This window comes from Molothrus ater, chromosome 1, assembly GCF_012460135.2.
Source record: "Molothrus ater isolate BHLD 08-10-18 breed brown headed cowbird chromosome 1, BPBGC_Mater_1.1, whole genome shotgun sequence".
Taxonomy (NCBI): Eukaryota; Metazoa; Chordata; class Aves; order Passeriformes; family Icteridae; genus Molothrus; species Molothrus ater.
Genome location: NC_050478.2, coordinates 126,416,699 through 126,434,924, shown reverse-complemented (window position 1 = coordinate 126,434,924; position 18,226 = coordinate 126,416,699). Strand labels below are relative to the sequence as shown.

The 18,226-nt window shown below is 41.7% G+C and overlaps 1 protein-coding gene across 2 annotated transcripts in view; it reads right to left on the bottom strand.

Annotated features, from left to right (window-relative positions):
* RSPO2 (R-spondin 2) overlaps window positions 1-17,605 on the bottom strand; it is a 104,912-nt gene extending 87,307 nt beyond the window's left edge. Inside the window, exons 1-2 of one of the 2 annotated variants that reach the window (XM_054517283.1) lie at window positions 17,584-17,605; window positions 16,982-17,268 (exon numbers count right to left, since the gene is read on the bottom strand). In XM_054517283.1, the coding sequence (XP_054373258.1) occupies window positions 16,982-17,075 (94 nt within the window). In that variant the 5' untranslated portion in view covers window positions 17,076-17,268; window positions 17,584-17,605. Of the gene's footprint in view, window positions 1-16,981; window positions 17,492-17,583 lie in introns of those variants that run through there. The other variant, XM_036379116.2, reaches the window with a different exon arrangement.
* Window positions 17,606-18,226: the final 621 nt, after the last annotated feature.

Sequence of the window (18,226 nt, the reverse complement as noted above, 5' to 3'; positions counted from 1 at the left end):
CTGAAAGGCTGAAAAGAGCAAAGTTTGTTTATTGCCAAGTCTGAAACAATGCTAACTAGACCGTGTGTTACTTAATCTCATTCATGCCCATAAGATTTTACATGCTAAGTCTAAGCTGAATAAATAAAATTCAGAAACTTGAAGGAAATCCCATTCTCTTATTTTTATTGAGCATTAGTAACAAGCTTGCCTCTGCACTGGAAATAGCCTGTTTTCCAGCTCACTTCAGCTACATCTAAGGCACCTAAGGCTAAGGTAATCTATAATCTATGAAAAAAGTGAAAACTACTTGGCAAGTCAGCAAAGGAGAACAGTCCTACCAGAACCCAGGAAAAGCACTGGATAAGCAAACACATCCAACTGTTCTAACATTTCATCTGACACTTGTAAACCAATGGTGATTGGTTTATCTCATTCCACCCAGGTCAGCATAAGATGTGCAATTCATCTCACAGGGCCAGAATTCTCCCTATATCTTTGCCCTAAGAAATTTACTTTGCTTAATTTAAGCAAATTGAAATACTGTGCACTAAAGTCTGAGCGTGAGATTCTGACCATTGTGGTGCTTCTAGGAAGAAAGCTTCCAAAGAACATGCCAGATAAAAGCACTAAAAGAAGAAAACATGTAGTGCTAAGGAAAAGATCTTCCAAGTCACAAATATGCGAACAAAAAAAAGCATGTAGCAGAATGCAAGCAAAACCAAAATACTAGACAACAGAATTTAATTTATTTCTCAGATGTGCAGAGTCTTGTAGAGCTGCTGCAAGACTATGCAAGGAGTAAATGTCCCATTTTCCAGAAAAAGAAGTGTGGATACAGGAACAACTGTTTTCTGAACAACTTCACCAAGGTCACATGCGCTGAGAATCAGGAAATTAAAATATACCTTCTGTGCACCTGAGAGAGTTCCTTATCACTGCAGTCATCCTGCTCTGAATATTTAGCAAAACCAAACAATCATTGCAAAACCATAATTCATAGAACTCTTTTAAAAACTCAAATTACTAGATTTAAAAACTTCAGAAATTCCTATGAAGTTATCTTCCAAGACAAAAATGAACCAATGAAACCACTCTCAATAAGGACAGGTTTTTTGGATGCTGGGAGACAAGAAGGTGATACTTTTAAAAAATATGGAAATTTTAGCAATATACTCTGAGAAAATTCTGGATTTGCAGGCAAACAAAAGAGTTCATAGACACTTGGACAAACAGAGAAGGAAGAATAAATGCTATTTATGCTGCCACAGCCACACATGGCTGAGAAGAGGAGCAGCAAAACAATTTAACTAGAAAGGGAAGGTAGAAGAGCAGAACAGGTGTCTTTAAACATTGTACAGAAACATAGGATTGAAAAATTAGAACTCTGAAAATATGAAAGTATCTGATTTAGAAAAAGATATATGAAAAAGACAACTCAAACTGAATGTTTCCACATAACACAAACCTACACTTAGCTGCAGGACATCACTTTAATTCAATCCAACATCTCTGAGCTTTATATCCTCCTTGTACTCTCCACATTCAAAACACCCACCAAATCTTCTGTCATCCTCCCTGTTGTCAACCCCAGGCACCAGACTCTGAAACTTCAAACATGATGGACCAGACTTAGAAATCTTGAACTAGAACAGATGGAGCATATTTGCTTTTCAGATATATTCATATTGCTATCTCCACATCTTGGAGGAATACTATTAAAAATGAAATTAAATGTACTAGCTTCTGTATTTCAGATCCACTTAAATCACAGCAGGCTGGGTGTCATCCTGAAAAATGACACTTAATGACTACTGGGCTTTTTTAAATTCAAATGAGAATTCCTTCATAAAGAAGATAAAATGTATTATATTTACCTGTGTACTCTGAGTGCTTACCATTCAGTATATTTCAAGCAGAAGTTAGAATTAGTATTTGGCAGGGGCCTATTGATTTTTTTTTTTTCATGATTCCATGGAAATGCAAATACTGTCTTAAAAACAGACAGGTCATATGTTTCTGAAAAACTAAAAGCTACTTGGCTGACATTTCACACCTTATGTTTGCAATGTGAATAATGAGAGACTGGAGAATTAAAGAAAAGAGAGTGGAAGCTCTGAGGAGGCAAAGACAAAAATGGTATCTCCTTTTCTTATATTCTTAATACAAGAAACACACATTTCTTAATTTTGGGAGTACCTTTAAAGCTGTTTCCACTTTAAGATAAGGTAAATTTAGCTTAGTGTTCAGCTTAGTAACTCTAACTGTGAGCCTCTTTGAGACATCATCATTTCACAGCCCAGTTCTGAGGTATCTCATAACATAGTTACCTCAGTTTGGAAGGAAATAAAATATAATTTGGGGGATTTTTTGAGAATACATAAATTCTTCATATAGCAATTAAATCAGACTACTGGAAATACCTACCTTCAACTGAAGAGCTCCATCCTTTGTATCTGAAAGTTTAAATGTCAGGATAAAACCCCATTAAATACTTTCAGACACTTACCTACTAATGAAAACAGGCAGTAGTAGTTTCTGCACCCTGCAGAGCACTGATGCAGAGTCAAACAGATTTTGCTATCTCAGTTCTGATAGACATGACAGCACAAAAGACTTCATATTAGATAAAGCAAACACTTTCTAAAGCTCCTAAATCATTGCCATGAATGCAATGTTCTACATGCTGGAGTGTGTTCAGTCAATAAACTTGGAGGCAGGAAACTTATTTATGTGCTTATTGTCCTTCATAATAACCATATAAATGCCTAGAGATTAACACTCTAGGACCTGTTAGCCATGCATATCACTGATATAATTTAAACTGCACTGTGATAAAACACTACCCTCTGCACCAGAGATACTGAGGCCCTGAAGGGAAAGACAGACCTGTAGTGCCTGCTTGAGCTGCTCAACATTTATTTAAGAAAAACAGAGAGAGGAAAAAAACTTGTAGACACACATGCAAATCTGTTATGGGGTGGTGGGGTAGAAGAATCTGGTTTTAAACACACTGACCAGCTCTGTTGGTAAGAGAACCAGGCACCTTGGATTCAAATTTCATGCTCTCACCACTAAACCACAATCCCTGCAGAGCATTTAAGTAAAGCTATAAAATTTAACATCAAACAGCAAATGCAAAGCTCTAGGATGTACTTGAATATTATCAAGCGCATTCAACTAATCAGATTTCTTCTTAGCTAAAAATACATAAACAAAAGAAAAATTATTCCACACAGTAGAGTATCGTGGGTATCTCCACATGATTACTACAAGGACAGTGTTTCTGTTACAAATGAAGAATGAATGAAAAAAAAGAAACAAATATATAAAAAGCAGTGATAACCTTGTTTGTGGCTAAACAAAATGGTTAAATCTTAGTTACAATTTCATAATTTACTGGTATGAGATGCAAATGCAAAAGAAGGTTAACTCTAAATAGTTCTGACATTAAATCATTGCAATATAAGTCTCTTGAGAGACATGCTATTCCTCCACAGCACTGCATTTCATTGTGTGCTTTTTCTCATTACATATCCACCAAATTTAACTGTGACTTAAGGTATTTTTTAAGATCAAGCCCATGCTATGCTGAACCCCAAAAATATAAACTCAATTAACATTTTGTATAGAAAAAGAAACTTTGCAACAAAAATTTTACATGGAAATCTTTATACTGAGCAAAAGCATTGCTCACTCCAGCAGCAGTCAATTCTTTAGAGGAAAGTATCAGAAATCTCCTGTTGGTAAAGGCAAACTAATCTCCCAACTAAGAGTATTCCCAGTCTGTGATACTCAAGTCTATATCTAGAAGGATGAGATTAAGTAATTCCTCTAAAAAACTCTATAATCTTAATTTTAAAATTTGTAATTTTTTACTGCTATGTAGAAGTATTACCTACTTTACCTGCTTTACCTTTCAGTAGTCAAACTTCAGATTTAGCAGGAATGGCTATAGGGGCCTACTGTGGTGAACATCTGTCTAGCTGCATAATGTTGGCACAACAGTCATTTAATTTTCTTCAACCCCTATCCCAATTCTGTAGCAGACTTGATAAAACAAGAACATCACTTGTGACTTGTTTTTTCAGTTACTAAGCATCCCCAATTATCTTTCTCTTTTATTTCATTTTGTAACCCCTGGACTCCATTTCCACACCTCTAAGAGACGCCCATCACTTCAGAGAGGTACATGGGAAAACACTCTGAGCACTCTAAAGCACTATCACAAAACAGAAGAACACATGATTTTCAAAGACACAATCACCGTAATCATGTTATTAAGAATAAGGTCACTGGGTTTGCTAACACCACATAATCAGAAAGCAAATACCATGGTGGATGAGGTACCTTTGCTACCAACCACTCCACTGGGTCTTCTCTTGGAATTGGAAGTGTCAGTGCATGTATTTTTTTGAAGCTGTCCACATCCATGGATATGAACTACACGTGTAGCTGCTTATCAGCTAGAGTGCATACACTGAGCTCCCAGCAAAGATAAAAGCAACAGAATGCAGATGAAAAAAATGTTGACTTTAGTAATTAGAAAAAGCCAGCTGCAGCTAATAAGGAGAAGGAATGTTAAACTGAGACCTTTTTATTTTTTTTAAACTTACTACATCTGAGACACAGAAGCCAAGTAAATCACTGGACTCTTTCACTCTATGACTGCTGGTAGAGAACTGTGCATAGCAAAACTACCGTAGTTGATCTGGTAGGAACACAAGCCCTAACGGAGGTCTTGGTTCAGGTCAAGCTTTGGCAAATTCTAATCCTTCTCAGGTGACATTACATGTATTCAACCACATCCAGTTGATCTCTTCAAATATTTTCCTTCCTCTCCTCCTTAAGCCTTCCAGAGCGTGTTTAAGTAGCACAGACTAATGTTATTTTACCCAATGAGCCTCATGTTACATCAGGCTCAATATGCAGCAGTTTCACTTAGTTACTGCTTGGAAAGCAGTTAGAGAAAAGCCCTCTTCCAAAGCTGAAATAAACCCCTACATATTGATGCCATAGCTAATTACAATAACTGAAATAAAAGTTGAAAGCAGCAAGACTTTTTCCAGGAGTCTGATGAAAGAGTTAAAATAAAGAATTCTCAAATATAGCATCAGCAAATTGACAACAATATCCCAGAGCAAGCACAATCTCAGGAATATCCACTATGCCTGAGAGAGATTGACATCACCCTCAGATTTACAACAAAATGATGGAGACCAGAGTTAGGTCTAGTATCTTAATTATTACATTCAAAGTACACTCTTTGTTATCTGTAAATATCTGAGAGAAGAAAAATGGGGGAGCAAGGAACTCGTGGGATGAAAAATCACCAGGACATAGAATCCCATTTTTAGGACAACCAGTGCTACTGCTAAATACCAAGAATCTTCTCTGGGTTGATTTTAGTATTCCAACAACATAAAAGGGATTGCAACTATGCATGATTCTGTCACTTATCCTAAGGATTCCTAAATGGAATGAATTGTCTGGTTCCTTTCCACAGCTGGCTACTACTAAAAAGAAAAAAGCAGGCTCAAGCCAGGTACCCAATATATTTCCAAACTATCTTTCACAGAATGGATGAATTTGGAAGGAACTTCTGGAGGCAAAAAGAACCATTTGGTCCAATTATCCTGTTCAAGTAGGGCCAGACTAATGCAGATGCCCAGGACCACATGTGGATGACTTTTGAGTATCTCCAAGGACAGAGACTCCACAACCTCTCTGGACAACACATATCAGTTCTCAGTCACCTGCACTGTAAAATAGTATTTCCTGATGTTCAGAGGGTGCCTTCTGTATTTCAGCTTGTGCTCATTGTTTCTTGTTCTGTCACTGAGCACCAGGCAAGAGCCTGGCCCTGACCTAATTGCACCCTCCCTTTCAGCTTCATTGATGAGAACCCCTTTGTGCCTTCTCGGGGCTGAACAGTCCCAGCTCTCTCAACCTTTCCTCACAGGAGAGATGCTCCAGTCCCTTCACCATCTTTGTGTTCCTTCGTTGAACTCTCTCTAGTGCTGAAGAGCCCAGAGAAGGACACAGCATTCAGCTGTGCTTCACCATAGCTGGCTAAGGGGGAATGATCCCCTGCTGGCAATCCGGAACACCAGGAGCCTTCCTTGCAGCAGGGGAACATTGCTGGCTCATGCTCAGCACAGCACCCACCATGTCCCCCAGGGCCCTTTCTGCCAAGCTCCTTTCCTGCTGATTGCCCCCCAGCCTACAGTGATGTCTGGGTTGCTCTTTCCCAGGTGCAGGGCTGTGAATTCCTTGTTGAACTTTGTGAGGTTTCTTTTGATTTCTCCAGCTTCTTGATGTCCCCCGGGTTTTGGGTATTTTCCAGAATACTGCTGGCACGAGATGCAAATAACAAGATATTTTTAGCAGAAGAACAGACAGTATAATCCTCTTCTTGTACTCAAAGCTGAGCAAAACTAGATTCCCTTTGACATAATACACAAGTCTCTGACTTGGGTTGCAGACACCACGCAAAAGAGATGGATAGAGCATGTACAACACAAATGCAGAACACCAACAGAAAAAAATGGTCTTTTTTGCTCAAAGAGATACAGATGAGGCTGAACACTAATCTGAAATGGAGAAAATAATTTTTTTCTGCAAGTACATGCCCTCAGCACAGAGGGGCTACATAATCCAGGGAATATGGATGAATCTGAGAATCAAAACTACAGATCAGATGCCCAACTTTGCCCACTAATATAAAGGTTATTCTATGCCTCTTCTTCTTCTCCATGTGTCAGTTTTGTTTACCTGATCCTTCAAAAGGAGTATATATATTTTTACTATTTCACATCGGTACAGCACTAGACTAGGTGGTCTACAAGTTTTGTTCACCTAAATATAAGATTTTGCAGATTTTCTTCTCAGTTTCACACCACACATTTTGCATCAAAGAAAGTCATAGTTGCTACTTCTATAAGAATCTCCATTGAAAAAAACCAAACCAACCAAAAAAAAAGAAAAACAAGCAAAAAAACAGAGTAAAGTGGTCAAAGTAAGCTTTACAGAAAAACAAAAAAAGCAACTTTAAACACTACAAAAATATTGGAGATCCCTCTCATTTTAATTTCTAACTACAGCCATAAGCATTTCCTAAAACTGAATTCCAAAACAACTTTGAAGGCCACAGACAAAATTCAGTAAACTCTGCTACTAATAAAAGAATTATGATAACTACTTGGAATTCTGCAAGTTTCATTATAGCTAAAAAGAGTAATCATGACCCAGTGTCATCTCAGCATCAGCAAAGATGCTGCATTCCAGCATATTGCAATAGTGCTGTAAGAAATAAAGTTGGAAACTAAAGCACCTGTCTAGAAGCACCACTTCAATTAGATACTGACATTATTTACATCCCTACTGCCATAACATTTCACACTGGAAAGCTGCTTAGCATTTACAGAAAGGAGGAATTTATCTCCTTTTCCCATTTTCATGGATGGTATATACATATGATGAGTATGTATATGAACATACATATGAACATATGAACCACAAGCTTTACAGGTGGGAAGACTAACAAAACAGATAGATGTGCTTCTGATATCCTGAAGGTACCCTCTTACCAGGGAGGCAGAATTCCCAACACTGAACCATGTCAGGTAAAACCAAACATATAATGTATAATAATTACTGTACCCATGTACAATCAATATTTGCTGAACAACTTAAAGAAGACCAAGACAGATGCATGCAGGCCAGGCATATTTTGCATGGCCCAGGAAAGAAACTTAAGTTGAAGAACTGTCCTGCTGCCACAGGAGTACATCACAACAGCAAAGGCACACAACTACCCTACTCCAAAAGGTGCCTTCCCTCAGATGTCCCTTGGAGAGTCAGCTTTCCTTGCACTCAACAAAGCAGGGGAGAGAGCACTGACCATTTTGGAGAAGATAGGAGAGCAAATTCAGAGGTAGAACCCCCTCCTGAGAATGTCCCCGGTGAAAATAAAACACATAACCTGATACCAACTAATAAATAAGCAAATGCTCTCTGAAATGCTTAGGTTTACATTTCTTGCAAGACTGAAACATCTCAGATCAAAGGCTAGTTGTAAGTATTGTACAATAATTGCTAAAAGCTTTAATAAAACTGAAATCAGCAGCTGCTGTGTTGTGCTGTGAACAGAACCTCATGTGCAAAGTGATTGTGCCAGCTTACACTTACTCTTGCTGAGTCAAAACTGAACCCAAGCCCATCACATTATTAGTGTGCATAGTGTAAAATGAGACATGAACCAAGGCTGAACTAGCTCACATGAAGGGGCAAAGAACATGTCTGCTATGGGAAGGGAATCCAGGACAGATTTCTGATTTCTGCTCTGGTGACCTTAGTTCAGAGTCTGTCCTGTCAGCAGGATCAGCACTGCAGGGCCTCAGCTCAGCTGGGATGCTCAAGTACCATCTCAATATAGATAAAGCAAAAGATGATGGCACTTTAGTGCCCATTCAAAAGAGTCACAGCCACATGCTTGGCAGTGGAAACACTGTCTAAGTTAGAAGGTTTATAATAAAAACATATGGTATCTACCAAAATTTTTGAGTAATTCCAGAAAGAAGAGCAAATCAGTAACATCTATCTTTAATAAGCACAGCTGCTGTTTCAGTTGTTTCCATCTTGCCCATAATGTTTTCGTATGGATGTGATGGGTGTTGTCAGGGCTGCTATACACGTGCAGATTCATCTGTGGATGCACAACAGCCATTTGTCTGATGTGGCCAGTTTGGGGTTCTTTTGGTATTCCAAAGGTGGCAACCATACGCTGAGAAGACCATACATTACTGCAGAGTATATGTTTGTGTGCAACATATTTCAGCCAGCATTTCAACTCCAAAAAGAAAATAATGTGCTTGGATCAGGAAGTTTTTATTTTATGGCAGCACTGCCATTCTCTAACACAAATACACTTATCCCTTTGCAGTGTAAAAGCAGTGCAAGTCTTCCAAGATAAAAAGGCACAAACGTTGTCTTCATTGCTGCACATGGTGTACTTTGGATTTAGTGCTCATGCAACTGTCCAGTGATCAAAAAAAAAAAAAAAAACACCTAAAAGCCAACATCACAAACATTACTTATCTTCCATGTCCCTTCCTCCACCTCACTACATCCATGTTTGGGTCTGGTTTTCATCACAATGGGGAAAATCTTGACCATACTCAAAAAAAAAAAATAGACAAAATTTTCTGCAAGGTAAATTTGATACTCAGTCCCTAAACCATATGCTTTTGATTATTTTTAGATTTAAATCCTAGAGAGAAAACATATTTTTACAAACAGAAAATCACAGTAAAAGTACTTTCATTTTTGGATCTATGTTAATTGTACATGAGATTTGCCATTATCCTTATCAAATCACACACATAATTCCACTGAAAGTGTGGGGGGTGGAGAGGGTGGTGTTTGAAACAAAATTACAGAACTGCACACCTCTTCTAAATATTTTGCATGTAACTTGCAATTGCTTACATTTCCCTAGTTACAGTCTTATGGCCATCCCATAAAAATCAACAAAAAAGGAAGGAATGGAGACAACATTTCCTCACAGAAGGACGAAATCTTAGAGATACATCAAGTACTTGGCTCTACTGAAATTTGTATTTCAAAAAGAAATACATAACAGATTAATTACTGAAACAAAGAACATGAAGGGTTTTTGTACTTCTCACCAGATCTTAACAGATGGGATCTTAAAAACCACCCATTGATCAGATAATCAAGGTACCTCAAATACTAATTGCCTCTCAATCTCTTCCCCACACTATAGTTCTATTCCTTCTTTTATATCCTTTTCACAGTTTGCACATTCAAGTCCACAAACAAGAGGAAATTTCAGAAAATTTAACTGCCAATCTTTCATATGCTGTCCCCTAAAAAAAAATTTAAGCTTAAATTTGAATTTAAGTAACAAGCACTTGCATCAAAATAGGATAAGATTAAAGCAGAGCTATACAAGTTCACTGGAGTGTTTCATTCAAGGGTATTTAGGTAGAAACACAAGGATGAGACAGTGTCATCTCTACACATCCAGAAGATGCTAGCAGCTGCTCCATGGACCACAGTTTGACAGGCAAAGGTCAGAGATGTGTGCAGCTCTTTGAAATCAGAGTGCTAAGATATAGAAATCCCAAAGTAAGGACATACAACTAAAGTCTCAAATCCTTTTAGGCTCAGAGGAAAATCTACAGAGGAAAATACCATATTCCATCATTTCACAGGAGTTACACTTGTCATCTCCATTCCATGTTCAGAACACGGGTTTCACACCAATTAGGTATTTTGAAATAGTATTATGTATAAATACCAATTTATTTTAATTCCTCCATCCCACCCACCCCCTCCACTGCAGCAAATTCATCAGAAAGGTGGCATCAGAGTATTGGCAAACTTATGCTTTCACTCTTGCTTTTCCTGTGCTTGACACTGTGTTGTATCACCATCTACCTTTTGGGGGCAAACACTGCAGAGACCACCACTCTGATCCATTTCAACTTCATTTCTCCTCAGAGTTTTGAAAAGTACTAGCAAAAATGGACAGGAGCCACACACAGAGAGAGTAAAGTGGCACAGCTGGAATTCAAGTCATACATACAAGGGACCTTACTGCCCAGAGATATGCAAAACTCAACAAGTGTAACACTGAAGTCTGACCAGTAAGTGGTCTTCATGGGTGGAGCTGCCTGGACAAAGCCATCGAGTAGGCAGGAAAGAGAGCTCTGCATCTCCTTATGGTGCTCACCAGCAAGATCCAACTGACACTTCAACACCTCCCTTCCTAAGGTGTATTAGCTAGAATCCAAGTATCAAAATGTCACACCAAGTCTATTCCATCTTCTACACCAAAAATAACTTGGGAATGGGTTTAAACCCACCACTGCTGTCCCAAAAAGTGATAGATTTACTCCTCTTGCACAAAACTGCTTTGCAGCACCTCACCGACACCAAAGCATTACCTCTGCTAAACGCGTGCTACAAATACAACGAGTATACAAACCATGGCAGCACCTAATTTCAGTTTCTAAAGCAGTCCATGATGAAAGGATCAAGCTGTTACATTTGTGCATTACCAACAGCCAATACTTATGAAGTCATGCTCTACACTAAGAAAAGGATTAGCAAATACTTGGAGCCTAGACAAATACAGAAGGTTCTCCAACTGTGCCTGAACAAAACTTTGAGGTGAAAAGAAAGGGCATGCTTGAGGAACTGAATTTATTTAAAAATACCTGAAACTAAATCAATTTCTAATACAGGAGAGCTTAGAACTTTCAGGGACTGCATCTCTTAAGCTTAAGAGCTGTACCAACATTTAATTTTAATATCGGTAGTGGATCCTTTCTCATTGAGGGCTGATTTCAGTTTAGTTCAGGGGCTAACACTAAAGACATATACAGCTGAACTACACTTCAATTACAGATAAAGGTAATCAAGTAATCTTATATTTATTTAGTTAGGGGTATGCTTTAGCTGATCAAAGGCAGGCATGTACCATGGGATGAGTTAAATTGTACCAACAGTTTGATGGACTGCACCAACTAGATCAATCATAAAAGAACACATAGACCTTCATGGTCCAGATAGTTACCTGTAGTCATATGAATCCCACCCAAGAATTCAAAATCAAGGATACATTTTTGGAAAGGATGTTATGGTGAGTAATAAGCTTTCAAGTTGGAGGTATGATAAGTTGGGCAATGTTTTCAGCCTGTGATGATTTGCAGGTTTAACTAGACAGTCCCTCTAGTTAGCTTAAGTTTTTGGTATTAAAAAAAAAGCTAGATTATCAGAAATTAAATGCAGGCCTCCATGGGGTAGTAAGAGTCTTGGCAGAAAGAGCAAGAGAAAGAAAAAAATCCAACGAAGAAACAGTCCTTTATTTTTTTTTCTTTGAATTTTAATAGGAAACACCTCTTCCACTTTCTACCTTTTAAATAATTTCATATTTTCCATATTTTTAAAAGCAGCTTATGTAAACAACACCATACTAATATACTTTAACATAGTAATTATGCTGGCCTGTATATTGTAAATGACACATTGAATTGAGAAACTGCATTCTTGCTTTTATCACTATAATGTCCCTATATTAGAGTAAAAACTCACTTGCAGTATCTGTCATGCATTTTGAGCTGCTTTAGTGAGAGTTTTCAGCCAAGCCTTAGAAAATCCCCTCCATCCCCTAAAAGGGGAAAATATACAGTTAAAACTAGTTTATCAAGCATACAAATCTAAGCTCTTCATCATAGTGTAAATCTTACAGCAGGTTTTAACACAAAAGATCGGACTTCAAGGTCTGATCAGGCACACCCATCTAGCCCAGCATCCTAAACCCAAGTGACCCATACTGGGACCTAAAGGGGTGGATACAGGCAAGGAAAAACACACACAGCCCAACACTGTGCCAGAACAGGTTCCCCAATTCTAGCTTCCCCAATAACAGGTCTTGGGACACCCAAAGGTGCCAAATGCACAGGACCTGCCCCAAGATGTCCTGCCCAGCCTCTGCTTGCTAAAGAGAGTCACGTACATACCAAGCCCAGAAGTAGATCTTTTAAATATTATAAGCAGCACTAAAAACCAACTTTGGGAAGCTGAATCAAACACCTAACCTTAGATGTCTATTTTGACAGTGAATCCTGCTCTTAGTGCTTTGAGCATTCTCCTGCAAATCTTCACAATCTGTTTGAGCATTGCTTATCCTCAGTAACACTGACTGCATCATTAGCTAGTTTAGTATTCAGTCATTCACACAGAAATTTTGATTTCTGTCAGTTTAAGACAGTAATAAGTGTAAATAGCCAATGGTTTAAAAGTTGTAACTTTTCAATGGTTACAGAGTTAGGATATTCTATTGCTGTAGTAACAATGTATGTATAAAGAATGATTAATAACTATCCTAAGTACAGGTCTGAGGAACAGAAGCTATGTTCCAAAGCATGTCTCCAGACCATAAGCCTGGAAAATTACCACTTGTGTTAGCACAACTCAGTTCTTTCTCAGGTTCTGTTACAATTACTTAATGTCACACCTGAGAAAAAAAAAAAAGTATCTCAAAGTACTGCTTCCACATAGAATTTTAAGTCTTAATCTGCAGATAAAAAAGTTAACTGTCCTTCAAACACAACACATTTCAACCTCAGAGAGGAGGATAGCTACTAACAGCTAGAATAGTTGGATAATGCTAGACGTTAAAAGTCATGTAGTATGACTTTTTTTGAGATAAATTACTCTTTAGGAGCTAGTACAGTCCTTGTAAAAGTAGATGTGGTATTTATTTCAGTCAAGTATATCCAACAGTTTCTTTTTCCCTAATGTTTAAATCATCCATCTTTCCCAAAGCTTGACCATACAATCCAGCTGAGACAGGTTCCAAGATTATCCCAGGTAAATACCTTGATAGGAAAGCTAAATCACAATCCCCAATATCCAAGCAGCTTTTTCTTCTAGTTGAAAATCCATGTAACAATTTCCCATAATAATAACAGGTTTATAGTCAGGATTCCCGTCTTATATTAAGATAATAAAAATTTAATTGACATAATTTTGAACCCAGTGAATGTGCCCCTCCATACATTCATATTCTTCAATAAATGCTTTGCACAAAGCTATATTGAGGTCTGAGAAACACTTGGGAAATTTCCTGTCCCAGGTATTTCCTCCTGTTTCCACCTGTGGATATTTTGCCATCACCACTGTCACTCATTAGTCACTCATTGCCACAGGTATTCCACTTTTATGTACCTCTAACAACAGTGTAATCATCTAGGAGATAAGTACTCACCTTAGCTCTCATGACACTCCATGAATAGGAACTAAATGGAAAGACACAGGTTTTGAGTACTTGGATACCGTGGTTTTACAGCCACAGGTTTTGAGTACTTGGATATAAACAACTTCTGGTTTAACTATGTGAATGTGTCCCATTCACATTTTTCATTGCTCCAACATTGGTCTTACGAACTGTAGAGAGCCTCTCTGTAGACTCCTGAGTTTCCCCATCAATGCAGGCACTCACTGCTACCATATTGACTTTTTTCCCCTTGGGGAATTTTGTTAGCAGCTGGTGTTTGATGGCTGTTTATAATGATCCCTATATTCTCTTCTGTCAAAACTTTTGCAGAATACCATCATGCCTCCCTGAGAGTCCCCATTTCTATGCACCCCCATTTTAACTTGCGGTACTCTTTGGAAAAGTTGCTTTCATTACATCTCAAAGGGAAAAAACAATGGTCTTTCATGTACCCTGTGATATTCAGTGAAATGCTGACATGAAGCTGCCCATCTTATAATGATTGCTAAAGAGAAATCTGAAAAATAAATATAAATTTTCATTGAAGAAGGCTTACAAAAGAAACAAAAAGTCAAGTTATACAATTCAAGAAGAAAAGGAAAGATTAGACTAAACCAGCTGTGACATTACACCACCAAGCTTTCAGCTAGGTAACCCTTAAATGGCTTTTCAAATATCTTCTGCAGGAAAGGCAAAAAGTCCTTAATTCTGCTCAGGGCAGTGACTTCCAGAGGGAGAATTTGGTGAGGTGTTTTAAGGAAAGTAAGATTCTGTTCTGACCAACTATGCAAAGCAATATTCTAATGAGCTGAAAAATTAACTAAGAGCAGCAGTAGATTAAGTAGAGCCTGTTGATTATTACGTACTTATCAGAAAAAATTTAGTGAAGTGACATTAACCAACAAAACACAAATCAAAATGCAAGGTAGGAACCACTTTCTAAACCTTATTTTATTATTCTGCTTCTACTACAATGTTGCAAGCCTTGATTTGGGAAAGGATTGCAAGCAGATGGTAAATGAGGAGTCCTGGGAACATCTCCCCAGTTTTACTTAAGTCTTCTTTACTGGAGTATTCTGCACCAGCAACAAATCCAAGCAAACGCCAGTACAGGCATATACACTTAAAGTTTATTGTACATTTAGCTGCTTTAAAAAAATCAGCTACACATGATATTTGCCCATAATTCCAGACTGAATGTAATTGATTCCTACCACACATGAGACTTAATCTATGCCAAAAATTGTATTTCATTAAGAAAACGATATTATGGAGCATCTGAGATCATGTAACAGACAAAACAGAATGCCAGAGAACTTTTAACTGCCAGTACCCCACAGTGACTGCCTGATTATTTGCAGATGGGATATGGAAAAATTGTGAAATTATTGGAATTCTGAGTCCTGTACGAAAGCATTACTTCAGACTGGATGTGTCATGGCAAATACCTATTATAATTTGAATACATTCTTAGATTGTGCTTTCAGTGCTTAGAACTAGCTATGCTTACTTCTTTATACTTATTAACTGAAAAAGACTGCATTCTTCAAAGCCCAAAACAAAACCCATAGGTGATAGCACAAAATAGAGCCAGTAAGTCAACTGTCAATACTGATCGTATTTATCCAATAATTAAACTAAAAACTAATTTAAATCAATCTCCTTTGGAAAAGCCAACTGTTCAACAAGCACAACAATTGGTCTAGGATCAATCAGTGAACATGAGATCAATTAAAACCAGCTTAAGTTTTTCTAAGAGGACAATTCACACAACTTGAGTTAGATGTCTATTCATTTCAGTACTCCCACAATGCAGCCCTTAAGCTCTGTTGTAAAGCAGAAATACCACTATCACCCTCCGCTGTCTAGCCAGCACTCTAAGTAGTTCCACATTTAATTAAAGACACAGTATACCCTTTGTTAGGACAGATAGTCTGGTCACTTTAAAGGACTGCTATCGTTTTAGCCACACACACATAAATTAAACTCTGGAAACCATCAAAACCAAACTGCCTTACAATTTTATTTGCATATTTGCACCTACTCTGAAAGAGATATATGCACAAAAGTGCAAACTATTTTCTTCGCACAGTTTTATTACTATTTGTAGCAGCTTAACACTGGAGATGTTAAGTCCCTCCCCTTCCAAATAATACCACTAAGAGTGCAATTCTTTCAGAAATTTCTCAGCAGCTGGAGCCACCTGATTTTCAGCAAACTTTAGAAATGTGAAGAGGATGCATGGCCGAGAAAATAACAGCAAAAAGGATAGAAAATAATAATTCAGAATATGTGGATAATGAAACATTTTTAATAAGGTGAACCTCCCCATCACTAAAAGAAAAAAAAAAAAAAAAGTAAAAAAGAAACAGACGAAGCCATGGCCAGGCTGCCAGCCGGAAGGCGCTGCAGTAACCTCTCCGTCCACACGGGAGCTGTACTGGCATACTGCACCGCTCCGGCTCAAAGCTCCGGCATCCCGACATCAGCGTTTAGGGAAACCGATGAAGCCCCAACGCACCGTTTATGTCTTTTCCTCAAAGGGCTCTGCACGTTTTCAGCAAAGCTGGCGGCACAGACCTGCCCCGGGCGCTGGGCACGGCACGGTGCTCTCCGCCGCCGCGGCTCTCCCGGCGGCCAAGCCCCGCGGGAGCGGCACGGCGGCACCGGAGGATGGAGGGGAGAAGCCGCCTTTCTGCCTCGGAAACGTCCACGGAAAGCAGCTTCCAAGTCCGTCCCGTGGACACGCGACTCTAACTGCGCGGGCTAACAGCGATCCCCGGCAGCCGCGAGCCGCTGGACCAGGAGCGACGGCGGCATCAGCGATGTCCCCTGCCCCCCGGCTCCACCGGCCCCGGGGGAGGACGCGCCGCGGGGGCCGAGGGTAGTGCGCCTACCGCTCGGCATTCTCGTCCCCGGCTGCCCCGGGCTCCGGCCGCTCCCTTCCCATCGGAGCTCACGTCCACGCCGCTCCTCCCGCTCCCGGCTCGACCTCCGCACAGGACGGCGGCGAGCAGCCCCGCGGAGCGCTCGCCGGGCCGGCACGGCCCCGCGCCCCCGGCTCGGCCCCGCTGCCGCCCCACGTGCCCGCCCGGTGCCCGCGGAGCCGGAGCGCGGCTCACCTGCCGAGAGCGGCCCTTCCCCGCGGGCTGCCCCGGCCGGCGTCCCGGGTGAGCCGCCGGCGCCACTCACCTCTTTTGCTGCGTCTCCAGCGGCCGGGCTGGCAGTGGCCGTAATCCATGCAGTTCAGGATGACCAAGGCAAAGGAGAAGAGGCGAAACTGCATCCTGGGCCGCTGGGGTGGCAGACTCCTCCGGCGGCAACGAGGGGCGGCGAGGCCGGCGGCGTGCGGGGCGAGGAGGGGCCGGCGGAGGGTCGCGGGGCAGCGGCTGCCGCTGGGGACCGCAGGAGTTTACACGCTTCTCGCCGCCCTTCTCGGGCGCTGCGAACTCACCGCCGCTTCCAGCATCTCCCCTGTGCTGCGGGGAGAGAGAGGTGAAAAGCTTGGACCCGGGCTCTCCTGGTCCTCCACTGCTCTGGCTCGCCCCAAAAACAAACAGACAGACAGACAGAGAAAAATCACAGCCCGTGCCGAGGCAGGAGCAGGACCACGGAGCGGAGTCACCGAGAGCCCCGAGCCCGTCCCACGGCGGCGGGCGAGCGCTGCCGCCGGCCCCGCGCTCCCCGGGACGGGCTGTCAGCCGGGGCACAGCGCTATTTATCCCGGCGCGGGGCGCTCCCCGCCCACACGCGCTCAGGTCGCGGCACGGCGGGGCGAAGCCGTCCCCCCCTACCTCCCGCGGCGCGGCCCCGCGGCCGCCCCGTCCCGCCGCCGGGTCCCGAGCGCGGCTCCGCGCCGCGGGGCAGCCCCACGCGGGCCGGCGGCGGCCGCCGGGACGCGGGCTCGGCGGGGCGGGCGGCGGGGGCTCCCGGGCACATGCAGGCGGTGTCCGCGCCGGGCCCCCCGGCCGCCCGCCTCCGCCCGCTCCTTTTATGCGGCGAGGCGGGGGCGCGGGCGGCGGGGCCGTGCGGGCTCCGCGGGGATGCGCGGCGGCGGCGCGGGGCCCGGTACGTGGGTGGTGCCGTGCCCCGGCCCTCCCGCCGCACGGCCCTGGCGCCGCCCGCCCCGGCCCGCGCCCCCGCCTCCGCCGGGCCCTAACGCCAGCCGGCCCGAGAGCCGCTGATGCTTTCGCCTGGAGGCTCTTCCTCGGCGGGCTTCTCCCTCTGCCCGCAAAGCCTCCTCGTCCTTTCTCTTTCTCTGCCCTGCTTACAGCCTGGGGAAACCTAGTCCTCCTCACTTCTCGCACTGCTCTTTCTCTCTTTTTTTCATTTCTCCTTTTCCTTTTCTTTACTTCTTGCTAACTATGTGTTTCAAACCTGGATTTAAGACCTTGATTGATTTATTCTGCCCACACCCCTTGTTTCTGACTTCGTAAA